The sequence below is a fragment of the Leucoraja erinacea genome, chromosome 9, assembly GCF_028641065.1.
Source record: "Leucoraja erinacea ecotype New England chromosome 9, Leri_hhj_1, whole genome shotgun sequence".
In the NCBI taxonomy this organism is placed as follows: domain Eukaryota; kingdom Metazoa; phylum Chordata; class Chondrichthyes; order Rajiformes; family Rajidae; genus Leucoraja; species Leucoraja erinaceus.
The window spans coordinates 53,058,125-53,085,342 of NC_073385.1; the positions used below are offsets into that span (position 1 = coordinate 53,058,125).

General features: G+C 41.8%; 1 protein-coding gene across 3 annotated transcripts in view; it reads left to right on the forward strand.

Annotated features, from left to right (window-relative positions):
- The window catches only part of pcnx1 (pecanex 1), a 211,281-nt gene that overhangs the window by 37,286 nt on the left and 146,777 nt on the right, over positions 1–27,218 (forward strand). For all 3 annotated transcript variants that reach the window (XM_055640828.1, XM_055640829.1, XM_055640830.1), the window contains exon 2: positions 7,532–7,740. In XM_055640828.1, coding sequence (XP_055496803.1) covers positions 7,532–7,740 — 209 coding nt within the window. The remainder of the gene's footprint in view (positions 1–7,531; positions 7,741–27,218) is intronic.

Below are 27,218 nucleotides of genomic sequence, written 5' to 3' on the forward strand. Positions count from 1 at the left end.
ATCCCTTGTTGTCCTTGGCGCCAAACAATCTATTTGTCTTTGCCTTGAATGTACTTGAAAACTGAAGGATTATTTAAGAAAGAAGTGCAGATGCTGGAAAAATCAAAAGGTAGACAAAAATGCTGGAGAAACTCAGCAGGTGAGGCAGCATCTATGGAGTGAAGGAATAGGTGATGTTTCGGGTCGAGATCTGAAAACTGAAGGATCATAGCTTTTAGAAAAGGCAATACCAAAGATACACACTCTTTGATTTAAAAAAAAAGAAAAAGATTTTCTCCTCCCCTCAGTCTCAAATAATGACCCTTTATTCCTGAGGCAATGCCTTGCAATCCCATTTGAGACTGAAAGCCAGAAGAGAAACTTCTCAAAATACCTTGCCGGGACCACATAAACATTGATATTTTTCAATCATGGTACCCTTCAATTGTTAGGGATTATATAGCCAATTAACGTTGAGGGGCTGGAGGGTCTTGTAGAACAGAGAGATCCAGGGGTATAAGTGCACAGTTATAGTTCTTTGAAAGTGGATTAACCATCATCATAGGTGCACCCCTCAAGACTGTCTGCAGGTAAACGCACATCGGTCAAATGGGAGGGTTTTAAAAGTGAGAGAGGGAGATCAAGGGCACAACGGATCCTGTTAGGGTGAATGGCAAACCTAGGGGTACTCATTCCCTTGTTTTACTCTCTATGCCCATGACTGTGCAGCCAGACACAGTACCATCTTTAAAGTCGCAGACGATGCCACCGTTGTTGGTTGAACAGTGTGTATTGACGAATCTGAGTACAGAATTGAAATACTGATTATAATTATGCCAGCCCAATAATCTTGCTCTCAATGACAGCAAAATCAAAGAGCTGATTGTTGAATCCAGGAGGGGACAGCCAAGGATCCACAAACCTATCTTCCTCAATGGTTTGACGGTGGAGTGAGTCAACAAGTTCCTGGGCTTGCATATCTCTATCCATAGATCTGTCTTTGGCCCAGAAAATTGTTGCAACCACAAAGAAATCTCATGAACACCTCTTCCTTAGAAGATTGAGGAGATTTGATATATCGACAAATACTCTATCGAACCTCTGTAGGTATTAGGCCTGGTTCGCAACTCAAACACCCAGGAATGTAGAAGACCACAGTGAGTGGTCGACATTGCCCAATCTAACCCAGGTGCTTACCTCCCCTTCATCGAAAAGATCTGTAGGAGGTGCTGTTTCAAAAAAGCAGCCCATATCATCGAAGACAATACAAAATTCTAGTCCCCCTTCAAGAGATTCAAGAGACATTTATTGTCACATGCACAGTGAAATTTGTGGTCCCTTCAAGTTCCTATTAAATCTTTCCCTTCTCACCATAAACCAATGCCCTCTAACTTAATTCCCCTACCCTGAGATAAAAGATTATGTGCATCCTTCCTATTAATTCACCTCATGAGTTTATATACTTCTATAAAGTCAATCTCATCCTCTTGCACACAAAGGAACAATGTCCCAGCCTGCTCAATCTCTCCCAATAGCACAACCCCTCGTGTCCTTACCCATTTCCCTTGAATTCTTTAGATTCTCCTTAAACATAATAATAATAATAGTGCATTTTATTTATGGGCGCCTTTCAGAACTCTCAAGGACACCTTACAGATTAAAACAAGCAAATTACAAATATATAAACAAAATGAAACAAAAAAGAAGTAGTAGGGACATCAACAATATACAATTCAAAGAGAGAGCAGCGGCAGCTAATCGCGTCAGCGTTCACTCTCACCGTGCCAAAGCCTATACTTGGCCCATGATCCCTTCTTGGTCTAGAGTGTTTAATCGACATATGTACGAAAATCGAACAATGAAATTCTTACTTGCAGCAGCAGCACAACAGTTTTGTAAACACAGTACTTAATAGATAATATAATAAACAAAAAAAAGTTTAAAACAAACTTGAAATATTGCATAAACAAAGCCCTAACTCCCAAGTGCAACCATGGCAATTTGTAGATTGGAATTTTAGTTGGAGTTCGTAGTGTTCAATAGGCTGATGGTTGTTGGGAGAAAGCTGTTCCTGAACCTTGACATTACAGTTTTCAGTCTCCTTTCAACATACTCACCGTACCGATGTGATTATTCTGTATTATGGGAATCACAAGACAACACATATTCTACTGCTCGAACAATATCAGGAGGTGCAACTCCAGAGCCAACAATATCATGAGAGACCCCTTCCACCCCTGCAACGGACTGTTCCAGTTGCTACAGTCAGGCAAACGCCTCAGTTGCCATGCGGTGAGAACGGAGAGGTTGAGAAGGAGTTTCTTCCCAGAGGCCATTCGGACTGTAAACGCCTATCTCACCAGGGATTAACTCTACTGAACGTTTTTCCTTCCATTATTTATTATGTAAAAGAATATGTGTGTATTGATTGTGTTTATAGTTTGTTTGGTTGTTTGTCTTTTGCACAAAAGTCCGCGAGCATTGCCACTTTCATTTCACTGCACATCTCGTATGTGTATGTGACAAATAAACTTGACTTGACTTGACTTGACATTCATATTATCTTTTCATATTCTGGATTTTGGACATTATTTGTTCTTACTACTTGATTGCTTATAAACAAATATCATATCATTATGTCCATACAATTCATTGGACAATATTCTTTTGATTTTCCAAATTATTATTTGTGGATTCCAAATGCTCAGGACAAATTATATTGCCACAGTAAAAAATCAGGTACAAAGTTTAAAATATCAGGAGCAAGAGACATTTAGTACAGGCATACTTTGTAAACTATTTTATTTATATTATTTTTATATATACATATGTATTTTTGAAATACTAATAAGCTTGTTGTATTTATTGCACATCTAAATATAAACTGGGCCGATATCTTGATGAAAGACAAATAACAACAATACATAATTATTTAAGAAGGAACTGCAGATGCTGGAAAATCGAAGGTGGACAAAAATGCTGGAGAAACTCAGCAGGTGAGGCAGTATCTATGGAGCAAAGGAAATAAGCGACGTTTCGGGTCGAGACCCTTCTTCAGACCGATGTGGGGGGGGGGGGAGAAGAAAGGAAGAGGCGGAGACAGTGGGCTGAGGGAGAGCTGGGTAGGGGAGGAGAGAACATTAACCTGAAATGTTCATACTGCTGGGGTGTAAACTGCCCAAGCGAAATATGAGCTGCTGCTCCTCCAATTTACGGTCGGCATCTCTCTGGCCATGGAGGAATCAAATCGCATTTAATTTCAGAGTATTATTCTCCTATTATTATGTTATTTTATAACATAGTCAAATTTATAATATGAAGACAAGATATATATGATGGCATTGCCTAGCTTAGAAACATACCTTTCGGCTCACCTTATCCATGCTGACCATAATGCCTGCAATACCAATCGCACTTCCTTGCAATAATTCCACGTCCCTCTGTCTTGCTCATTCCAGATGACAAGAAATGTTGTGATTGTTCCTACCTGCATCACTTTCTCTTGCAGCTACTTCCCTCTCACCTTACACCTCTGCTCTAAACTTTCATAGCAAATGACAAACTGAATGCTTCTTATAAATTGCACTTAAAATGATCCAGCAATGATCTGCTTTCTTAGACATTGCTTATTCTTTCACTATCTTAACACATATTTGTCATTTTTGTCAGTTATTAAAATCATTTCTTACTATTTGTCTTCTGTTCACCCAGTTTAAATTGGTATTTAAAGAGCAGACACATCACGCAAAGCAATATTGAAATGAAAAAAAAAAAGAAAATCGCCCCATTACAAGAATAACTTGCTTCTGATACACAGCTATAGTGACCAAATGAAGACTATGAATTGATGAAATTGTTCTAAAAATCTAGTTGTTTGGGATAAACGGGACTTCTTCATTTTTTAAACCATCATAATATAATCCCAATAAAAAACACACACACACACACACACACACACACACACACACACACACCCACACCACCCCCCCCCCACACACACACCCCCCCCACCCCCCCCCCCCCCCCCCCCCTCTCTCTAACTTCCATCCGGCACTCAAATACACCTGGACCATTTCTGACATTTCCCTACCATTTCTCGACCTCACTATCTCCATCCACTGACATTTACTATAAACCCACTGACTCCCCAGGTGTGGTCTCACTAGGGCCCTATACAACTCTTTGCTCCAGGACTACACTTCTTCCCACCCAGCTTCCTGTAAGGACTCTATTCCCCTACTCCCAATTCCTCCGTCTACGCCGCATCTGCGCCCAGGATGAGGTGTTCCACACCAGGGCATCGGAGATGTCCTCATTCTTCAGGAAACGGGGGTTCCCCTCCTCTACCATAGATGAGGCTTTCACCACGGTTTATTCCATACCCCGCAACACTGCCCTCACTCCCCCCTCTCCCCATCCCCCCACTCGTAACAAGGGCAGAGTCCCACTTGTCCTCACATTCCACTCAACCAGCCGTCACATACAACAAATAATCCTCTGACATTTTCGCCACATCCAACGGGATCCCACCATTGGCCACATATTCCCATCGCCTCTCTTGTCTGTTTTCCGCAGAGACCGCTCCCTCCATAACTCCCTGGCCAATTCGTCCCTTCCCACCCAAACCACCCCCTCTCCTGGCACTTTCCCTTGCAACCGCAGGAAATGCTACACTTGTCGCTTTACCTCCCCCCTTGACTCCATTCAAGGACCCAAGCAGTCTTTCCAGGTGCAGCAGAGGTTCACCTGCACCTCCTCCAACCTCTTCTATTGCATCCGCTGTTCTAGATGTCAGCTGCTTTACATCGGTGAGACCAAGCGTAGGCTTGGCAATCGCTTCGCCCAACACCTCCACTCGGTTCGCAATAACCAACCTGATCTCCAGGTGGCTCAGCACTTCAACTCCCCCTCCCATTCCGAATCCAACCTTTCTGTCCTGGGCCTCCTCCATGGCCAGAGTGAGGCCCACCGTAAATTGGAGGAGCAGCACCTCATATTTCGCTTGGGAAGTTTACACCCCAGCGGTATGACAGGGCTTGAAATTAGTGGTTGCCCGGTTGCCAATGGAAACCCACAGTCCCTTTACCTTTCTCTCTCTCTCTCTCTGTCACTCTCCACCTGCTATCCCTGTCCATGTCTCGGGTCTCTGCCCGCTATCCATTACTCGGGTCTGCGCCCGCTGTTCGTTACTCGGGCCTGTGCCCGCTCCTCGTCCACCGGCACGGCCGGCTGCCTTACACTTGTGCACAACCACGGCCAGCACCAAAGATCCTATAGTGAGGATCTTTGACCAGAACATCATCGGCCGTGGTTGTGCGCATATGCCGCCCTGCACATGCGCACTGCCACTGCAACTGGTCGGTGTCGGCCACTTTCTCCCTCCCTTTGCATGGTGGGAGATCTGGCTGCCATTGCTGTCCACTCGCCGTGACCGCTGAAAACCAACGCAGAATCACTGCTGGAGCTGGAGTAACTCCCTGGAGTAACTCTTGCTTCTTGGTTTCCTGGTCCTCCAAAAATATTCAAAATGTAATTTAAACACCATCACCAAATTGTGAAAAATAACAGCCTAGTGCATTTTTATCTGTTTATTTATTGTATATGTGTGTGTATATATATATATATAGATAGTAGGACCCGTCGGGTCCCAGCATCACACGGGAGGGCTGGTCACCAACGCAATGTTCCATCTCTCCACCAATTCCAATATAGATAGAGATATATATATATAGGGGGGGGGGGGATTTCTGTTGTGCTAGTATAGGTATTGCAGGCCAAAGGTACTGGTTTCCAGAGGGCTAGTATAGACATTGTAGGCCGAATGGACTCTTGGGGTGGCAGCCAACTATTGCAACGATTTTAAAAGCCAAGCCAAGGCAAACAATTTGGCTGCAGCCACCCGACAACCAAAATTCATTTTGTGAACACAAACCTTTTTTAAAAGGCGAGGCAAACAATTGAGCATCAGCCACCTGACAACCAAAATTCATTTTGTGAACACAAACTTTGTAAAAAGGCGAGGCAAACAATTGGGCAGCAGCCACCTTAGTCACATCGAGGGGACTCACCGTGTAGTAGACGTCCGTTCAATGTTATTAGCAGCTCAGAGAGCTGTGACCCTCTCGCTTCCTGGGTCTGGCAGAGACTGAGTGAGTTACTACACTTCCGGGTTTTTTTATAGCCCCTCCCCTCTGCCGCCAGCAGGGGCAGCAGAGAGAATGGAGATTAAAAAAACCCATTAATATCTCTCTGATTTTTCATCGATAGGAAAAATCCTCCGGTCCCAGAAGGAGGAGGGGGGCTCTGATCGAGGTGGCCAAAAATGACAGCCGTAGGTGGCGGCATTCTCTCTGAAATCGCAGCACAGCGGGCCAAAAGCGGTCAAGATCAGACTTTTAGTAATATAGATAGATGGTCTATGGTATATAAACACAGTGAACTTTCATCTCCTGTTCTGTATTATGTTTACATATTCTGTTGTGCTGCAGTGAGCAAGAATTTCATTGTCCTATCTGGGACACATGACAATAAAACTCTCTTGACTCTTGATTTGGACTTAAACAAAAAAGGGTTCTTGGGGGGGAAAAAGAGAGCTACCTTAAATTTAATTGCTTCTGGTTGGGTACCTATAGTAGGGTGAAGACAATTCCATGCTTTAATTGAGCGGTGGAACTCCATGGAGCAGCCAGCATCTCTGGACAGAAGAAATTGGGTGACGTTTCGGGTAGAGACCCTTCTTTAGATTTCCTCTGGTTTTAGTGTTTTAGTTTAATGTAAACATACAGCGTGGAAACAGGCCCTTCGGCCCACCGAGCACACCGATCACCCTACACTAGTTCTATCCCATGCATTAGCGACGTAAGTCAAGAGTGTTTTTTATTCTCATGTCCCAATTAAATCCTTACTTGCAGCAGCACAACAGAATATGTAAACAGAGTACTCTGTAAACAATGTTATAAACGATGCGCTTGGTCTCACCGAGGTTGATCATACGCTGAACAATCCAACCACATTTTTGTTTGGAAGTGGAAAGAAATAATGGAAATTGCATTTATTGCAACGTGTAAAAAGAGTTGAGATACTGTATTATAATTTTGCTGCATATCATTGTGGTATATATCATGTCTTGATTGGTAGATATGTTTAGTTTGTGACTTTATTTGAAGCAGAAATAATACGTGAATGCTTCATTGACCATAATTACGACTGGTAACTACGCACTCTGTCCGAGCACATTATCGCATGTGTCATGCAAGCCGTCTTAAATGACCACCTAAACTGTCATTTGGCAACCTAAAAAGCTGCCTAGGTTGCCCGGCTGGCAACAGGGAAAAAAACTTTTTATTGTAGGTTGTTGGGTAAATAGATGTGGCTCTGCACTTGCCACCTGTAATCCCTCGACAGAATTACGTTTGCGATACTTTGTACATTTTAAAATAAAACTAAGAAAAGTAGCTAATCAGAGGCAATCAGTGGACAAAAGGTGACTCATTTATATTCACCCAATAATGCATTCACCCAACAATTTAGTATGCATTTTCTCTTCTTGCAGGCCCTTCCTTCAAGCATGATCATTGTTGGAAGCTACAGTGCTGTCATAGCAGCTGTATTTATTGTACTTAAAGCAGTGAACTATCGATTGCACAGCACACTGGATGAAGGGGAAATAGTGGATAGGAGCAACAGTGAGGTGACAGAAAGAAATGCAAAAACTGAACAGCAAGATGGACCGTCTAGAAGAAATAACAGCAGTGGATCAGGGTGAGTGAGTGTCAAAATATATGCTTGATTCTGGTCATTCAAAACTGCAACTTTTTAAATATATGCTCTTGGCTGCAGTTAATATTTGCTTTTGGCTACTACTATGCTCAAAAGTTGGCTATCATTTGACTATCATTAGAAATGAGATATTACTCAAAAGTAAGTTAGGTTTTGTGCAAGTTGACCACAGTTTTAATTATGCATGATTTATCTTTATAAGCGGTTCAGCAAAAATCGGTCTTAAGACTTTCAATGTTATTTTGTATGTAGGGAAGTCTAACATCACTCCTCTCTTTAAGAAGGGTTCAGCCACCAACCCAGCGAATTATCGTCCTGTTTCATTAACAAGTACTTGCTGCAAATTGCTGGAGCATTTAATTGATAGTAATCTGATGCGACACGTGAGCAAACATAACATTCTTGCTGACAACCAACATGCATTTAGGAGGCATAGATCATACGAGTCTCAGCTTATCCTGACGACAAATGACCTGGCCAAGCACCTTGATAGTAACGTCATCTCGTATTTAGTTGTGCTGGACTTTTCTTAAGCATTTGTTGTCATCCCACACTAGAGACTGCTTCGGAAGCTTGACTTCTATGGTATTCGTTCCAACACGAAACAATGGATTTCCAGTTTCCTGACAAAACGTCTTCAGTGGGTGTGTGTGAACGGAAAGAGCCTCAATTGGCATCCAGTGTTGAGTGGTACACCTCAGGGCACAGTACTTGGCCAACACCTATTTTTGCTTTACATAAATGACATCCATGAAAAAGTCGCAAGTATGACCAGACTTTTCGCTGATGATTGTTTGCTGTACTGTCCAATTAAGTCGGCTGATGATGAAGATGCTCTCCAAAAGGATCTCGATACTATGGTTGAGTGGTCACAACAATGGGGCATGCAGTTCAACCCTTCCAAATGTGAAACTATGCGTGTCACCAGAAAGAGGAATCCAGGCGAAACATCTTACAATATACTTGGTGCCACCCTTGAAGAATCCAAACAAACCAAGTATCTTGGCATCAAATTGCAGAATGATCTGCGTTGGAATGGTCAGACTCATCATGCAACGGTGAAAGCAACAGGTGTCCTAAACTTTCTGAGGCGCAACTTTCATCATTGTTCAACTTCTGTCAAGGAGAAGCTATACTTCACCCTCGTTAGACCTCATTTGGACTACGCAGTTGCAGCATGGGACCCATACACAAATAAAAAAAATTCTTCCATCAAACGTGTCCAAAGACAGGCAGCTCGATTTGTTACTAACACCTATGAGAGAGAAGCGAGTGTCACCAAACTTCTGAATTCTTTGGGGTGGAACTCTCTCCAAGACAGACGTGAAGCTCACCGTTTGACCTGTTTTTACAAAATGTTAAATGGTCATCTCGACATAGACTACAAGACCTACACCAAACCCAAACCAATTAGGAGCAGACGAGGGCATTCGATCCAATTTGTGATCCCAGCTACAAAGACAGATGTATACAGCAATTCGTTCTTCCCCCGCACAATTAAAGCATGGAATAATCTCCATCCAACTATAGTTACCCAACCAGATGCAACTAAATTTAAAGCAGCTCTTTCTTCCCAATAACCCTTTCTGGCTTAAGCCCTCCCTTCACTACCTCCAGTTTAAATTCAATTTGGAATATTTTGGAGGACCAAGAAACCAAGAACCATGAGAGTTCAAATCAAATTGTTGAAACATTTTCTTAATACCAGGTTTATGGCTTCAATTATTTCATCAAATCGTTTATATTCATATTCCATAGTCCTGTGTTATTTACGTGACCCATTTATCAAAATAAAACCACCAAATAGAAATAAGTGGATTCTTTAGAAGATTGCAACAGAATTTTTAAATGTGGTAAAGTTATGGGGATGATCTGATGTGTATGTGATGTGAATTGTTTCATGAGTTGTGCAAGTGGTGGAGAATCTTGTGATTTTTTTTTTTCTGGATTGTTTCTTACAGATGACATAAAATTAAATATAACTTTGTTGACCAAGGACCAAGTTGACCTATGCTGTTTGGCTATTCTGTGTAGCAGCAAAATGCATGTTGAATTTCTCAGCAATTGAGTAGTGTTGAATATGCTTAGAACACTGGTGTTACATAACTTGACCTGTCGTGTAGGTGGCAGGTTTATGTGGTGAGAAAAAATATTGATGTTCATCTCCTTTTGGATGTTGCAGACATCTCTCACAGTCAATTAATTTTGAAGTGTAATCATTATAGTTGCGTGGTCAGATTCCAAATGGAGCATATTGTTTTCTTGATAGTAATGTGATAAATAGTGGCATTGGTTGACATTTAAACAGGATAAGAACTATTCTCCACTTCCTATAGTGCCTTTGGATACTTTAGATTGAAAAGACTATAAACAATGCAAACCCATCATCATTAATTGAAGAAATACTTTCAAGAGGGTGATATGGAAAATGCTTCCAGCAGAAGCAGTTAAAATTCTGATTAAAAGAAAAACTTCTTAAAAATAGCCCGGTAAGTGCTGTTTAGAAACACGATTAAAGTAAAGATCCAATGTTATCCCAACTTTGAAATAGTAACCAGTATGAATTATAATTGGGAAATTATCTCAACAAAGTTCCAAACAGATTTTCAATTTTGCAGTTAAATCTTCAGAAACTACCTTTTGTAATCTTTCTGTATAGAACCAATAGAGTTATTTTTTCTTGCTATTGTGAAAATCAGTGGAATTTGTCTTAATCAAGTGCTAGTGTTCTTAAAATGATAACGAGATGTTACCTTGCTGGGTTTTCATTTTAGTTTTTCTCTTAACTTTCAATATGTAAGATTTTTCTTAGATGATAGCTTTTTGATATATAGAAAGTTTAACCTGAGAGCTGAATCAATTACTGTATTTGAGGAATTAAATAAGTAAATACATTTAAATTATTTATCTTATGACATGTAAAGCACTTGGCATTCAATAAAGTGCATGTGAAACATTGCCAAATGGTAAGTTATATTTATATATTAGGGTGCCACAAATAATCAATGAAGTAAACGATCAGTCATACTGCTTTTGATTTAATTGAGGACAAAATGTTGATTCAAGACACATGGAGTACTCCCAGGGCTCTGAATAGTGCCAAAGAATATTTTCATCCACGAGTTATCAGGCAGAAAAGGCCTTGTATTGTATGGGCATGTAAAAAGGTGGAACTTGATTTGATGACTTTAAAATGAAAGCAACAATGGTCTTAAGAAACTTGTGTAATACCTTTTCAATCATTCCATGAAATAGGAGAATAGGTTCTGCACAACATAGAAACATAGAAATTAGGTGCAGGAGTAGGCCATTCGGCCCTTCGAGCCTGCATCCATTCAATATGATCATGGATGATCATCAGTTGACAATAAGCAAAACAATGCTCTGTTATGTAAAGTGGATTCTGGCTGATTTGGCTTGTGTTTGTCCAGTAGATTGAGAGGCTGATATTAGCACCCAATATCATTGATCCTATCAGGAAATTCTAAAGTAACCTGACAGTTTGAATCAATCCATTGTCATTGTTTGCATAGAGTGGCAGATTTTTGTTTGCTCTTTTTAAAAATTAATTCTCACTGATTTTGTCTTTATAACAATTTCTGTTTTAAGTACTAAGGTATTGCATTGTATATGATCAACAGAAATATTTGTGGGTTGCAGTTCACAGAACCCATCCATTTCTAATTGGTGCGATGAATTTCCTGCATTCAGCAGGGACCTACCGTCACAATGATTAGGCGTCGTCTCCAAAATTCTGCTAACGTTTTGACACTCCTTTTTCAGATTAAAGTCCAGTCATGTTACTTGTGTGGCCGAGTCAGAGTTAACATTCTGCTCAATAAATGGACAAAATGGACTCTCTATTTAGTTTATAATTGTATGTAATTGATAATATAGTGATATGCCACTTTTCAGGAGTCAATTATTGGGAGTGTCATTTGTGTACTTGTCCCAAAGAATAAAATCCCTTGACTTAAATACATTAAAGAATGTTTTAATTATTGAAATTTGTTGCAAATAATCTTGGCTCGAACATCATTAGTGTCTACATCAGTATTCTGGACAAGATTATTTTCTGTAACGGAGCTGTCATGGTGATAATTGACAATTTGATTATGATGAGTAATTGCAATGTAAGGTTATTATCTGCAAGAGGATTTTGGCAATGTGAATGTTATTTTTTGCTTTGTTATTCTATGGTTGTCAGACAGAGAAGAATCAAGTTTAAAGGGTTTTCTTCCAATTCACTGGCAAATGTTTATTCAGAGATGCGGAGGCTTGTTTTACGGTTTTGCATAAATCTTGCACTCATCATACGGTCATTATAAGTAAAATGTATTGTGTATAAAGGACAGACGTCCTTGCATTGACAGTAAATGGAAAATACATTTTTAAATTCTAATTTCATCAGCTGCTATCTATCTCACTTAATTCAACTGTTTTTCTTTGAATTCATTTTTGGTGATTGCTCTTTTGTATGAGCCAGTGCACGGCTTACCACAGGTTGGAAGTATAACATTTGAATCCATGAATACAGGTGCACAACCTTTTATCCGACAGCCTTGGGACCAGACACTTTTCGTAATTCGGAATTTGTCGGCCTTCGGAATGGAAATTTTTTAGCGTAGATTTTAATGGCTGGCTCAGTGGTAGAGTGCTCGCCTCATATCCGCAAGGTCGCGAGTTTGCGCCTTGATCCTGGCAGTTCTTCGGTCGCGAGTTTGAGTCTTCAATGTAGTTTTTTCTTGCAGAATAAATGTCTGTACGAAATGCAGTGTGTTGAATGAATCCCTGAATTTGTAAATGTGACCGCAGCATTGAATCACCTCTCGCACTCATGTCACCCTAGCGGGGCTACATTCCCTTAGGCGGCCTAAGGCGACATTTTCACACTCTTATATCCGTGTGCAGCAGAGGCGACGTGCGTTTGGCGCCAAACATGAGCTTTGGCGTGCCATGTTTAGCGCCATACATGAGCTTTGGTGTGCAGACGACATCCTGGAAAAAATGTCCAGTTTCTTCCAGGTAGGCGATATACCCTCCCGGGCAATATACCCTCCACTTCTCTTTTATGAAGGGGATTTAGTTCCCCTTTCTTCCAGGACCGATGTCACCTCTGCGGGCCACCCTCGGTGAACGCTCACTCAACTTTGCCTTGGGATTCCTACTCTCCCGCGCAATGTACCCTCACCTTCTCTTTTATGAATGGGGATTTAGTTCCCCTTTCGTCGAGGACCGACCGGAGGTTCCGCTGTCACCTCTGCGGGCCGCCCTCGGTGAACGTCCTGTCTCCATGTCTCTGGGATAGCAGGGGGCGATCAAACAGCACAATACCCCCCCTCTCCCTCCAACTCCAGAGGAATCCGCTCCCCGATGGGCCGCTACGGCGACAAGTGGCAGTTTGCCCACAGCCCGAGCTGCACTACCCCAAGAACAAGACGTACTTTGCACACCATCAGCTTCTGCCCCTACGGGGAGCGTGTTCCTCTGGAGTTGGAGCGGGGCTGGGCTGGAGTTGCTGATCTGGGATCTCCGTGCTTGCAGTGGGCCTGGGGGTCGGTGTCCCGATGAGGGGGCACAACCCGGGCTGTGGGCGAACTGCCACTTGTCGCCATAGCGGCCCATCGGGGAGCGGCTTCTGGTGGTCCTGATGTCTCCCGCTAGTTTGCAGTTTTCCTCTGGAGTTGGAACGGGGCTGGGCTGCTGCTGGCTGTGGGTCTCTGGGATCTCCGTGCTTGCAGTGGGCCTGGGGGTCGGTGTCCCGTTGGTCCTGACGTCTCCGGTGACTGGCATTGTATGCAGGCATTGCCGACGTGAAGACAGTGCAAAGCCCCCACGCCGGTGCAATGGGCGGGGAGCTGGAGAGGGGAGGGAAGGGGTCACACACATGGCCGGGAAGCAGAGGGGTGTAGGTGGGGTGAAACCGAAGGGAGCGACAATCTGCTGCTCCCTGCCCGCTGAGTTAAAAAGTTCCCACGCAAGACTCACGATACACTATGTATCGTGAGTCTACCGTGGGAACTTTTTAACTCAGCGGGCAGATAGCAGCAGATTGTCAATTATTAACCCTCCCGCGCAATATACCCTCACCTTATCTTTTATGAATGGGGATTTAGTTCCCCTTTCTTCGAGGACCGACCGGAGGTTCCGCTGTCACCTCTGCGGGCCGCCCTCGGTGAACGTTTTCAAGGATCTTTCTTCAAGGACTGAAAAAATGTCCGCTATTCGGAGGTTTTCGTTATTTGGATCTTCGGATAAAAGGTTGTGCACCTGTAGTGGAAGAAGAAGTCAGTAATGTATTTGAATTGAAGAGTATGATGGTTCTCAGCAGTGAAACTTGCACTCATGGGTTGAGATCTTATATCAAGCTGTTAAATTTGCAGAAGATTGTGGTAGAGCATGCAGAATAAAATATAGCATGTTTAGATTGAATGCTGAAACACGCGGACATGAATGATGTGACACGCATCTATTTTCTTCGAGACAAAATCAGTGTTTATGCTTGTATTCTTCAGCAGAAGTCAACAACTAATGATCGGATTTCATAAAGGCTGGTTATTTTTCTCTAGCCTGTCCTTTTATAGCACACAGGCTGTGGTCAGTTCAATGTTCTTTGTGACATAAAACTAAATACAAATAGCAATGTTTTTTGAATTAGATTAAGATGTTGTGTTTTGTATAGGTCTGTGGCATACAGAGCATTTATTTTGTACAAAGTTTTTAGAATATGGAGGACGGCGGGGGGGAGGGAAGGTAACATGAAGGAGAAAATAATTGTATTTAATAGTGTATTAAGAGCAATTAATGCGGTGAGTGATTATTACTTAGTTGAATTGGACCGGAGATATTCAAAACAGTTTACTTGAAAAATGCAGTAAGCTCTATTGTCTGGATTATTTTTGGTTTCATGTACACCCATTTATGGGAGGGACTCCTGTTGGGACTAAGACAATTGAATTTGAAATTCATAAGACGTAGCCGAATTGGGCCATTCAGGCAATCAAGTCTACACTGCCATTCAATCATGCCTTATCCACCTATCCTTCTCAAACTCATTCTCCTGCCTTCTCCCTATCGAATTTAACACCCATATTAATCAGGAAATTCAGTGAATCCAGAATGCACAAAGCTGAATATTTCCATTAAAAAATCAATTCAAAGACATATATTAGATGAACGTATTAATAATTTTTTTTGTCCAGGGGTTATTTTTGCAAAAAATGCTGTTGATTTAACCTGTGCAATAAACATTGTTTTGGTGTGTCTTTGTTTTTAGAATTGAGCAATGACATTTGAAAACTGGGGTGGGTATTTATGAAAACATTACAGTAAGCATTCAACTGAAAAATCTTGTAATCTGAATTGCATATTTATGGATGAGATTTTCAATAACTGAGGCATTTTCTCAGTTCCTTTTTGTATTTGGTGAGTCGTTGTGTGTCTTTTTCGATGCTGGATTATGCCCATGTTTATCAGGTGTGGCACAGTAGATTAGGGTAGCAGTGCACTCTGCAATTAAGCATGTAAACTGCTGCTGTATTTTGTACATCATCGACCGTGCAATGTAAAATTACTGAACTGCGACCCCAAGGGGTAGGAAGGAAAATTAAGGAAATATTACTCTTCTGGTGTGGTTTCTATGAATCTACTTGGAGGAGTAATTAACATAGAACAAGCAGGCCTATATCAATGAAAGGGGTTTGGCAATGTTTAGTTACCAATAGGTACCATTTTGGTAAAATAAGATGACCGCTAACTGCTGAGTGTAGGTCACTTACTTAACAGACTGCATTAATAGTCAAGGTTTTTTCTGACATTCGTTGAAATGGGAGCTGCACAGAAAATCTCTAATTCAAATAGTTAACATTTACAGTGTCCACTATAATGTTTGGGCCAAAGACCCATCATTTATTTATTTGCCTCTGCACTCCACAATTTGAGCTTTGTAATAGAAAAAAAATCACATGTGGTTAAAGTGCACGTTGTCAGACTTTAATAACAGCCATATTTATACATTTTGGTTTCACCATGTAGAAAATACAGCATTGTTTATACATAATCCCCCCATTACAGGGCACCATAATGTTTTGGACACAGCAATGTCATGAAAATGAGAATAGTCATGTTTAATATTTAGTTGCATATCCTTTGCATGCAATGACTGCTTGAAGTCTGCGATTCATGGACATCACCAGTTGCTGGGTTTCTTCCCTGGTGATGCTCTGCCAGACCTGTAATGCAGCCATCTTTAGCTTATGCTTGTTTTGGGGGCTTGTCCCCTTCAGTTTTCTCTTCAGCATATAAAAGTAAAACTCAATTGGGTTCAGATCGGGTGATTGACTTGGCGACTCAAGAATTGACCATTTTTTAGCTTTGAAAAACTCTTTTGTTGCTTTTGCAGTATGTTTGGGATCATTGTCTTGCTGTAGAATGAACCGCCAGCCAATGAGTTTTGAGGCATTTGTTTAAACTTGAGCAGATATGCTACTATCATCAGTAGTTGTATCATCAATGAAGATAAGTTAGCCAGTGCCTTCAGCAGCCATACATGCCCAGGCCTTAACACCCCCACCACCGTGTTTCACAGATGAGGTGGTATGATTTGGATCTTGGGCAGTTCCTTCTCTCCTCCATACTTTGCTCTTGCCATCACTCTGATATGTTAATCTTCACTGCATCTGTCCACAAGAACTTTTTCCAGAACTGTGGTTGCTCTTTTAAGTACTTCTTGGCAAACTGTAACCTGGCCATCATATTTTTGCAGTTAACCAGTGGTTTGCATCTTGCAGTATAGCTGTATTTCTGTTCATGAAGTCTTCTGCGGACTGTGGTCATTGACAACTCCACACCTGACTCCTGAAGAGTGTTTCTGATCTGTCAGACAGGTGTTTGGGGATTTTTCTTTATTATAGAGAGAATTATTCTGTCATCAGCTGTGGAGGTCTTCCTTGGCCTGCCAGTCCCTTTGCGATTAGTAAGCTCACCAGTACTCTCTTTATTCTTAATGATGTTCCAAACAGTTGATTTTGATAAGCCTAAGGTTTAGCTGATGTCTCCAACAGTTTTATTATTGTTTATCAGTCTCATAATGGTTTCTTTGACTTTCATTGGTACAACTTTGGTCCTCATGTTGATAAAAAGCAATAAACGTTTCCAAAGGTGATGGTAAGACTGGAGCAAAGACTAGGTGCTGAAAGCTCTCTTATACCTGAATTTAGAAGGCAATTAAACACACCTGAGCAAATACAAACACCTGTTTTTGAAACATATAAGATTATTAAGAGTTTGGACACGCTAGAGGCAGGAAACATGTTCCCGATTTTGGGGGAGTCCAGAACCAGGGGCCACAGTTTAAGAATAAGGGAGATGAGGAAACACTTTTTCACACCGAGAGTTGTGAATCTGAGGAATTCTCTGCCTCAGAAGGCAGTGGAGGCCAATTCTCTGGATGCTCTCAAGAGAGAGTTAGATTAAGCTCTTAACGATAGCGTAGTCGGGGGATATGGGGAGAAAGCAGGAACGGGGTACAGATTGTGGATGATCAGCCATGATCACAGTGAATGGCAGTGCTGGCTCGCGGGGGCGAATGGCCTACTCCTGCACTTATTGTCTATTGAAGCCATTTGTCCCAAACATTATGGTGCCCTGGAAATGGGGGGATTATGTATAAATAGAGCTGAAATTTCTACATGGTGAAACCAAAATGTATTAAAAATATCCGTTAATAAAATCTGACAATGTGCACTTTAACCACATGACATTTTTTTTGCAATTACAAATCTCAAATTGTGGAGTACAGTCAAATAAATAAATGATGGGTCTTGGTCCCAAACATTATGGAGGTCACTGTAATTAGAAAATAAATAAGCACATTTTAAAAACAATGGGAAGCAAAGAAACTAGGTGTCTTAATTTCCCCAAATAATTGTTCTTCCGATGATTTAAACATCTAAGCAGAAATTGGTGGGTGCCTGGAACGTGCTGCCCAAGTGGTGGTTGAGGCTGATAAGTTAGTGGCATCTGAGATACTTTTAGGTAGACATATGGATAGAGAGGGATTTGGATTATGTGCTGGTAGATAAGAGATAGTCTTGGCATCATGTTTTGCGCAGATCTTGTGGGACGAAGGGCCTGTTCGTGTGTTGTACTATTCTATGTTAGATGTAATATTTGTAACTGGCACTGCATGCATTGGTTAATATGATGGTTGTGCAACCAGCCATTAGAGACTGGTTTAGTTTCCATTATTCTGCCTTGGAATTCAAATAATATATGTGGAAGTGCAAGAGCCTTGTCCGTAGAAGTATAATGAAGTAGTTGCCTTGTTCAAAAGTAAAATGGTTCAAATTGGCGAAGGAGAAACTTGTAGTTTACAGTTACCAATTCCTTTAGCAAGTGGAAACCTCAACTCAATGATGGCATTTGTTTGAGCCAGAAGTCCTTGGAATCCAGTCCTAATCCAGAGAATCAAGCATGCCATTTGGCACTTCAATACAATATTGAAGGGATTCATGTACTTTTAAATTAGACATTAAATCTTATTGCCACTCCAGTGAATGCAAAGGATTGCTTGGCACTATTTCAAGAGCAGGGGAACTCCCTAATGCCCTGTCCACTGTCTATCCCTTAATCAACATTACTAAAACAGAATTGCACATTATTACATTGTTGTGCACAATTTTGCTGTTTTCTGTACCTTATTTTCAGACTTCAAAGAGTACATAATTTGGCTATAGATAACTTTTGGCTGACCTGAGGCTGTGGAAGAATCTATCTATTGACATACAAGGAAAAAGTCAAAGGTTTCAAATGACATCATTAAACCATGACAGGAAAAGCTTGATCAGCTGTATTTTGTAATGTGATTTTCTCCCCTTTTCCCTGCACAGATTTCCCCTGCCATGCTCCTTCACCAGCCAAGAGGACAAGCTGCCAGGCCTCTACCAATGCTGTCAACCTGGGCACAAGGAGGTGTGTGAAAATGGCCCATGGTAACTTGTCCCATGAATCCCACTGCCGCCCCTGATCCCCCTTCCACCCTTCAACTTTTGTTCATTGCTCCACAATTACTTTCACAGGTGTTGACCTGAACTCAGTGGAGGAACTCTAAGTCTCTGACTTAGAAACTCTGGGTTCAAGCTCCTACCAGATCCTTAATCATATCATTTGACACCGTCATTATGATGATTTCAGTGTTTCATCTGTTCCATGATAGTTAATAGTCGGAAGCTTGACACCCTTGGTAGTTAAGGCTCCTGAAATTTAATCATCTTGGCAAATTGGAGCCTGGATTAGATTTCTTTCTTGAAATCACTATATTTCACTATGTAGGGTAGAACAATGTAATGGCAATGAAGAATCTTATTTGGATTATTTCGGGGCCAACTTGGTGTTGTTTCGCCATTCATACTCAATCTATAAAGTGTGATAATTGGATGGTTGCTTTCTATGTCCAAAGCAATGTTGACAGAGCGTTCCTGTGCTGAAAGAACAACACAATGAATGCTGCATCTCGCTGGGTTATGAGTTTATACCTGCAGCCATCCAATTTGGGAAGAAAGCTGTATTTATCAATATGATGCTGGATGTATAGATGGTGCATGGTGAGAGTTACAAAATAACTTATTTGTGTATAATAATTTGGTTTGTATGTACTTGAGCACGTATATACTGTCTTTACCATCCAGATAGATCTAAATTAAAATTCATATTTGGAAACTAACAAGCCATTATGCATCTTTATTACAGAATAAACCATGAAAGGACATTGGAATGTTCTGTTGATTATTTGATCTGGTTGGGGAAAATAATAAACTGTTATGATTTAATGTTTATTGAATCCAAATCATTGTCAGGCACTGTGAAGCGCAACTTCACTTTAAAATAAATGGAACTGCTTCAAGGAGAAGTTGATGGGATTGTGAGCGAGAATAGGTTATTGATTACAGTGAACTAGTTGGGATTGTGACTTATGGAAATGCTTGGATATCTGCCACAGACTTGATAGGCCAAATATGAGTACAGGGGTTCATAAGATTATAAGATCATAAGTGATAGGAGTAGAATTAGGCCATTCGGCCCATCGTTTGCCAATCAATCATGGCTGATCTATCTCTCCCTCCTAACCCCATTCTCCTGCCTTCTCCCCATAACTCCTGACACCTGTACCAATCAAGAATCTATCTCAGCCTTAAATATATCCATTGACTGCTTCCACAGTCTTCTGTGGCAAATAATTCCACGGATTCACCCCCCTCTGAAGAAATTCATCTTCTTCTCGGTAGAATTTAGAAGATTGAGAGGGGATATTATAAAAACTTACAAAATTCTTAAGGGGTTGGACAGGCTAGATGCAGAAAGATTGTTCCCGATGTTGGGGAAGTCCAGAACAAGGGGTCACAGTTTAAGGATAAGGGAGAAGTCTTTTAGCACCGAGATGAGAAAAACATTTTTCACCCAGAGAGTGGTGAATCTCTGGAATTCTCTGCCACAGAAGGTAGTTGAGGCCAGTTCATTGGCTATATTTAAGAGGGAGTTAGATGTGCCCTTGTGGCTAAAGGGATCGGGGGGTATAGAGAGAAGGCAAGTATAGGATGCTGAGTTGGATGATCAGCCATGATCATATTGAATGGCGGTGCAGGCTCGAAGGGCCGAATGGCCTACTCCTGCACCTATCTTCTATGTTTCTAAAAGAACGTCGTTTAATTTTGAGGCTATGAGCGCTAGTCCTAGACTTCTCCCACTGGTGGAAACATCCTCTCCACGTCCACTCTGTCCAAGCCTTTCATTATTTTGTACGTTTCAATGAGGTCCCCCGCAAAGTCCTGTTTGCAATGACTTATGGTAATTCCATACATTTAAAACTATTTTTTCAAGCTAGTAATAAGACTAAAATGTTTCATGGTATTCATAAATGACAACAGTATTTGTCCCATGAGTTTAATTTTGGGAAGTGTTGGGATTATCAATGAAATGTAAGAATTCTAACAAATATTTATAGTGATAGAATATGGGTACAGGTGCACAACCTTTTATCCGAAAGCCTTGGGACCAGACACTTGTCGGATTTCGGACATTTTCGGATTTCAGAATGGAAGATTTTTAGCGTAGATTAGGTAGGTAGCGCGGGCAGCTTGAAAAGTCTGGAGCAGCTGCCTCCTCCCCGGAGACCGGGAGAATCATTGCATAAATGTTAGTCAGTTAGTTTGGAGGGATTTTATGTGGTGGTGGTGGTGGTGTAGGGGTGAAGGGGGAAACTTTAATTCTTAGTCCCCTACCTACCTGGTCGGCGACTCCCAACCTCGCGGAGCTGGGGGCTCCGTCCGGCCGTGGGCAGCGCAGGTTGTAGCTCCGACCCCGGCAACTCTACCACTGGCTGCGAGGCGCTCCAAATCCAGCATCTATCTCCCGCGGCATTGACTCCCAGCTCCGAGAATGTCGGGAGTATTCCACAGCATCGCAGCGCTGACAGGATACCATCAGGGAGCAGGCAATGCCTTACCGATTGGTCGCCATGCGGCAAAAGCTTCCGGAGCGCTGTGGCCGCCTTCTTCCAACATTCGCGGAGCGTCGCTGAATTTTGGAGATTCCGGAGAGCTGGGGGGGCTCCGTCCGGCCGCGGGCGGCGCCGGTTGGGCTCCGACCCCGGCAACTCTACCCCAGGAGCTGGCTGCGCGGCTCCAAATCCAGCGACGCTCGATGCAGTGTGTTTCGGCGGCCACAGCGCTCCGGAGCTTGCCGCACGGCGAGGGGGGTAAGGCATTGCCCGCACCCCGCTGGTATCCCAGCGCTGCGACGATCCGCGACTCCCGACATTCGCGGAGCTGGGGCGTCGGCCGCAGGCCGCGCTGCAGGGATTTGGAGCGCCTCGCAGCCAGGGGTAGAGTTGCCGGGGTCGGAGCTAAAAGAAGGTCGGAATTTTTGAGCCCCACCGGCCACAGCGCTGCGGAGCTTACTCCCACGGGTGGAAAGGCATTGACCGCTCCACGTCCTCTCCGACCAGGTAGGGGACTAAGAATTAAAGTTTACCCCTTCACCCCCCTTCACATAAAAGCCCTCCAAACTAACTGGCTAACATTTAAGCAATGATTTACAGATGTTTAAGCGTCTCCCGGTCTCCAGGGAGGAGGCAGCCGCTACAGTAGTACAGACCTGGGTTGACCGTGGGTCGTTTTGGGTCAAGTTTGGCGCCAAACGCGAGCTTTGGTGCGCAGACGACATCTGGAAAAAATGGCCGGTTTTCGGAGCTTTTCGGTTTCTGGAACTCCGGATAAAAGGTTGTGCACCTGTAGTTGTTAAAATGGTTGTCTAATTTATGGAGAAATCGGTTTATAGGCTGTTTCGGGAACAGAAGCCTTGTGGAAGAATATGAAAATGGGGGCTAGAGCGAGGAATCGGGGAGAAAAAAGAAAAAGGCTACATGGATAGTTTTCGTGAAGTTGAAGATAACCATTGAGTCTATCTCCAAATAGTATGGAATACTTAATTTTCTTCCTGTAGTGAGATGAGGGTAATTTAATGATGAAAGAAAGTACTCCCTTTGATATTCTTAGGAAACAGGTGGATGTTAGGAGACAGGGAAGTTGTGGGCTGAAATAAAAGCTGTTAAAATAAAGATAGCATGGCCAGAGGAGGTAAAGTGGTTACATATGATACTCTATAGCAGAAGAGTTCTCTTCTAAAATTGCTATTAATTGTGCATTGTATAGCGACTGTTATAGGGGATGATGTCAAAATTAATATTACAAAAAAACAACAATTGCATAAGACAGGTTTAGACAGATATGGGCAAAACACAGGCAAGTGGGACGTGTAGATGAAACCTGTTGGTCGGTGTGAGCCTGTTTCCACACATTATCATTTTGCTCCACAAAAACTATTTTGTCGAGCAAAGGAGGGGGGTGTTATAAGGATTGGGCATAAAGGTTGCATGTAATTATTTGTAAGGAAATGGAGCTGGCTGATTTAAAATTACCTTATTAATCAACTTCTACGGTTCTCGTGAGATCCAAGGTGAGCTATCCAATTGGATATCAAATTGACTAAGTGGTACGTGTTGGGGCATGGTCGAGCAGTGTTGCTTTTGGGTTGGAGGTCTGTGACCAGCAGTGTGCTGCAAGGGTCAAAACTGGGTTCGATGTTGTTTGACATCTTTATTAACAATTGGATGAGAATGCGTTTAGCATGGTCAATAAAATTGCAGATTCTAAAATTGTGGTATAGTGGGCAGTGAAGAAGGTTATTTAAGATTATAATGGGTTGAAGAACTCGGAGAGTGGGCCTGGGAATGGCAGGTGGAATTTAACAAGGACAAGTTCAAAATGATGAACTTTGGTAAGTTAAATCAGATTCGAACCTGCACCGTAAATGCCAGAGCCCAGGAGAATATTTTTAAAATGACGCTGAAGGTTAAAAATACATATTGGTGCAGGTGGTTTAGGATTAGGTTTATTATTGTCGTGTGTACTGAGATACAGTGAAAAGCTTTGTTTTGTCAACCAATAAATATATTGCTATAAATATATTCAATCGTCAAACTCCAGTGGAGAAGGTAAAGCAAAGGGGAGGATACAGAGTTAGGCTGTGGGCCGAGCATCAAAAATGTGTCGAGAAATCAGTTTTTGTGACCCGTCACCAAACTACATGAAGTTTTCCACAGATTTAGAAGAAATATAATTGAGAAGGAATTCATAACTCGTCATTGCCGAAAGTTGCACATTAATTAATTTAACTAATTAGAAAATGAGATCGGGAAAGTAAGCACCATCTAGTGGCCAATGCCCATATTGCATGATGGGCAGCCTATTTCCGTGTTGCAGTCCATTTAAACTATATATCATTATACCTATATATATTCCAGATAGTAATATAGGTATAATAATATAATAATACAATAATATAATATTATTATACCTACATATATTCCTCCGTTTTCCTGGAAACGGCCGCTACGGACAGCACTATGCGTTCATGAATCGGCCGCTTTTTAATTGAGACCGCGGCTTCACTATGTTAAATACATAGGCCCCGCGATCGGAGCACCTTTTCCTGGTAAGTTATCGCATGCAGCTCCGAGATTAGATGATTAGGACTTCTTACTCTACAACAAGCTGGCATTAGTGAAAATGTTTAATTTACCTTGTTATTGATACATATAGTTTACGCCCTCAACTTCATGAATGAATGAATGGATGAGTGAATGAATGAGTGTGAGTGAATGAAGTGAATGAAGGGATGAACAAAGGAATGAATGAGTGAGTGAAGGAATGCATGAGTGAGTGAAGGATGAGTGAATGTACAGCCTCCAAATCTAATTTTTTCACATTATAAAGGGTGCATTTAAATTAATTAAAGTCCATACAGATTAATTTTCATAAATTCAGACTTTAGATCTTACCTTTCAGTTTGAGTTGATTCACAAAGTTTCACAACTTTGTGTTGCAGCATCTCAGAAGGGACTTTGCTTTCAAGACTTTCTTCCACTTCTATCCACTTAGCTGCACATTTTTCAGACTTCTTAATGCTTTTCTCACTAAATTCAATTACCCTGCTGCAAGTTTCCACGACAAAGAACCTTCATCGGAATCTCCAGTAAAACAGGCATCAGTGAAGCCCTCTCAGCTATGATGTGTGCTAGCCTGAAACAAAGCGTGTGATTGGCCAACTGGCAGACAACTCAATGTTAAACGTGCTTTGATTGGACTAAAAATACCCGACATTTTCCGTTTTTTCTCCTAATTTAATAAAAAATGTGCAAGTCTTGTTCATGACGAGTTTCAGATGTGACTTATAGAATTCTTTTACACAATATGTGAAAATTTCATGTAGTTCTGTGACTTGGGTCACGAAACACTAGAATAAAGCTCCTCGGCCCACAGCCTAAGTGCAGAAAATAGTTCCCGATGTTGTTGTGCACCAGTTCCACAGACAAAGTGTAATGTCTGCAGTAAGGTATCGGTGAATGGGAATGTACCCTAACTTTTGGAAGGACAGTCAGAAGCCTGATAACAAAGGGGTTGAAGCTGTTTGTAGTCTGGTTGTGCGAAGTTTCCAAGCTTTTATACCTTTTGCCCGACAGGAGTAGGAAGAAGATGGAATGACTGGGATGGGACAAGTCTTTGATTATGTTGGCTGCTTTTCCGCGGCATGTCAAGTTTGCCACGCTTCTTTATTAGTAAAATTATTGACTACAAAAGTTGGGATGTCAAGTTCCAACTGTAAAAGATGTTGGTGAGACTGCACTTGGAGTAGTGTGTGCAGTTCTGGTTGCTCTAAGAAGGATGCCATTAAGCTGGAACGGGTGCAGGAAAGATTCACGAGGATGTTAAGGAAACTGGAGGGCTTAAGTTATAAGGAATAGATGGATAGGCTGGGACTATTTATCCCTAGAGTGCAGGAGATTGAGGGGTCATTTGGGAGGTATGTAAAATCATAAGGGGTGTAGCTAAGATCAGCCTTTTCCCCCACGCTACTAGAGTTTAAAACTTGAGGGGAGGGCATAGATTTAAGGTAAGAAGGGAACATTTAAAGGGGATTTGAAGGTTGTCTTTTTTTACACTGATGGTGGTGGGGATGTTTAATGAGTTGCCTGAAGAAGTGGTACGATAACAACGTTTAAAAGATATTTAAACGGGTACATGGATAGGAATGTTTTAGAGGGCGGTTGGACAAGCTTGTTAGGTGACTTGGTCAGCATGGATGACTTGAGTCAAAGGAACTGTTTCCATGTTGTGAAACGGACTAATTACTAATAAATTGAATGAGGATGGGAGATGTAAAGGACCATAAAAATTAAAGAGTGCAGAACAATCGATTTTATGCCACGTTATCTATATTACTAAAAGTCCGATCTTGACAACTTCCTGTTGTTCTGTATATTGATTTTAGAAAAAACGCTGCTACTTACGGCTGTGATTTTTGGCCATCTTACTCAGAGTCCCCCTCTGCTGCGCAGGACTAGAGGATTTTTTCCATTGATGAAAAATAAAAGAGTTATTAGTGTTTAACAAATGTTGAGATCTCTCTCCTGACGGCCACGCCCCTTCCAGAGGGACTATAAAACCCGGAGGTGTTGAGTGCCTCAGTCAGTCTCTGCAAGATGGGGGAGCGAAAGGGTCACGTCTTTCAGTCTGAGCTGTGAATAACGCTGAACACATGTCTACTTAACTGTAATGTGGTTTGAAAATATTGTTTGGAAATGCTAAAGCTGTGTTGCCTTTGGTTTGGAAATGCTAAAGCTGTGTTGCATTTGGTTTGGAAATGCTAATGCAGTGTTGCCTTTGGTTTGGAAATGCTAAAGCTGTGTTGCCTTTGGTTTGGAAATGCTAAAGCTGTGTTGCCTTTGGTTTGGAAATGCTAAAGCTGTGTTGCCTTTGGTTTGGAAATGCTAAAGGTATGTTGCCTAATTAAAGTTGCCTTGCCTAATTAAAGTTGCCGCCTTCTATATAATTAAAAGTCTAATGTTGACCACTTCCTGTATGCGCTTTATATTGATTTTAGAAAAAACGCTACCACGTATGCTGTGATTTTTGGTCATCTTACTCAGAGTCCCCCTCCGCTCATCAGGTGCTGGGGATTTTCCCATCGATGAAAAATAAAAGAGTTATTCATGTTTAAAAGATGTTGGGATTCTCACTCCTGTCAATCACACCATGAAGGCCACACCCCTTCTGGTGGGAGGGAGTGAGGGACTATAAAACCCAGAAGTGTGGGCGTGGCTCAGTCTCTGCAAGATGGAGGAGGGAGAGGTCACGACTCGCTGTCTTTAGTGGCCTTGCTTGAAGTGGTAAGAAACTGCACTTGAATTTGATGGACTAGCACCCTGCTTGAAATGGAATTTCAAGGATTAGTCGTGAGTGAGTGAGCTGCCTGCACAACAGGCTTGAGTGACTGAGCCGGCAGCCCAATAATCCATTTGGCCCACGATGTCCATGCTAGCCCTCTGGAAACCAGTCCCTTCATCCCACAACCCATACTAGCGCTCCAGAAAGTGCCCCCCCCCCCACTGGCCACCAATATTGGAATTGGTGGAGAGGTGGAATATTGCGTTGGGGGACCAGTCCTCCCTTGTGATGCTGACCCACTTAGTCTAGTAGATAATATAAAAGTGGGGTTACATGCATACAGAACCTCTGACCACGGTTTACCTTTATGTACATGCACTTTGTCGGATTGATGTTAAAAAAAATAGAAATTATACCATGTGGATACAGTAGAAAGTTGCAGATTTTTAGGAAACGAGGTTAGAATTCTGATTCTGTTGGAATAGAAATTCATGATAACTAATTTGTTAAACACGCTTCAATATTATGAAGGATGAAGCAAACAAGTGAAACTCACTATACAAATGTTTTCAAATAATAAGTTTCGGGGAGAGTCGAGAGATCTAAAGTTAATGAACAATTTTGATCAATAAAGAAACTTGTCAGTGACTATTTCTCAGGGCACATTTTTAAGTTAAT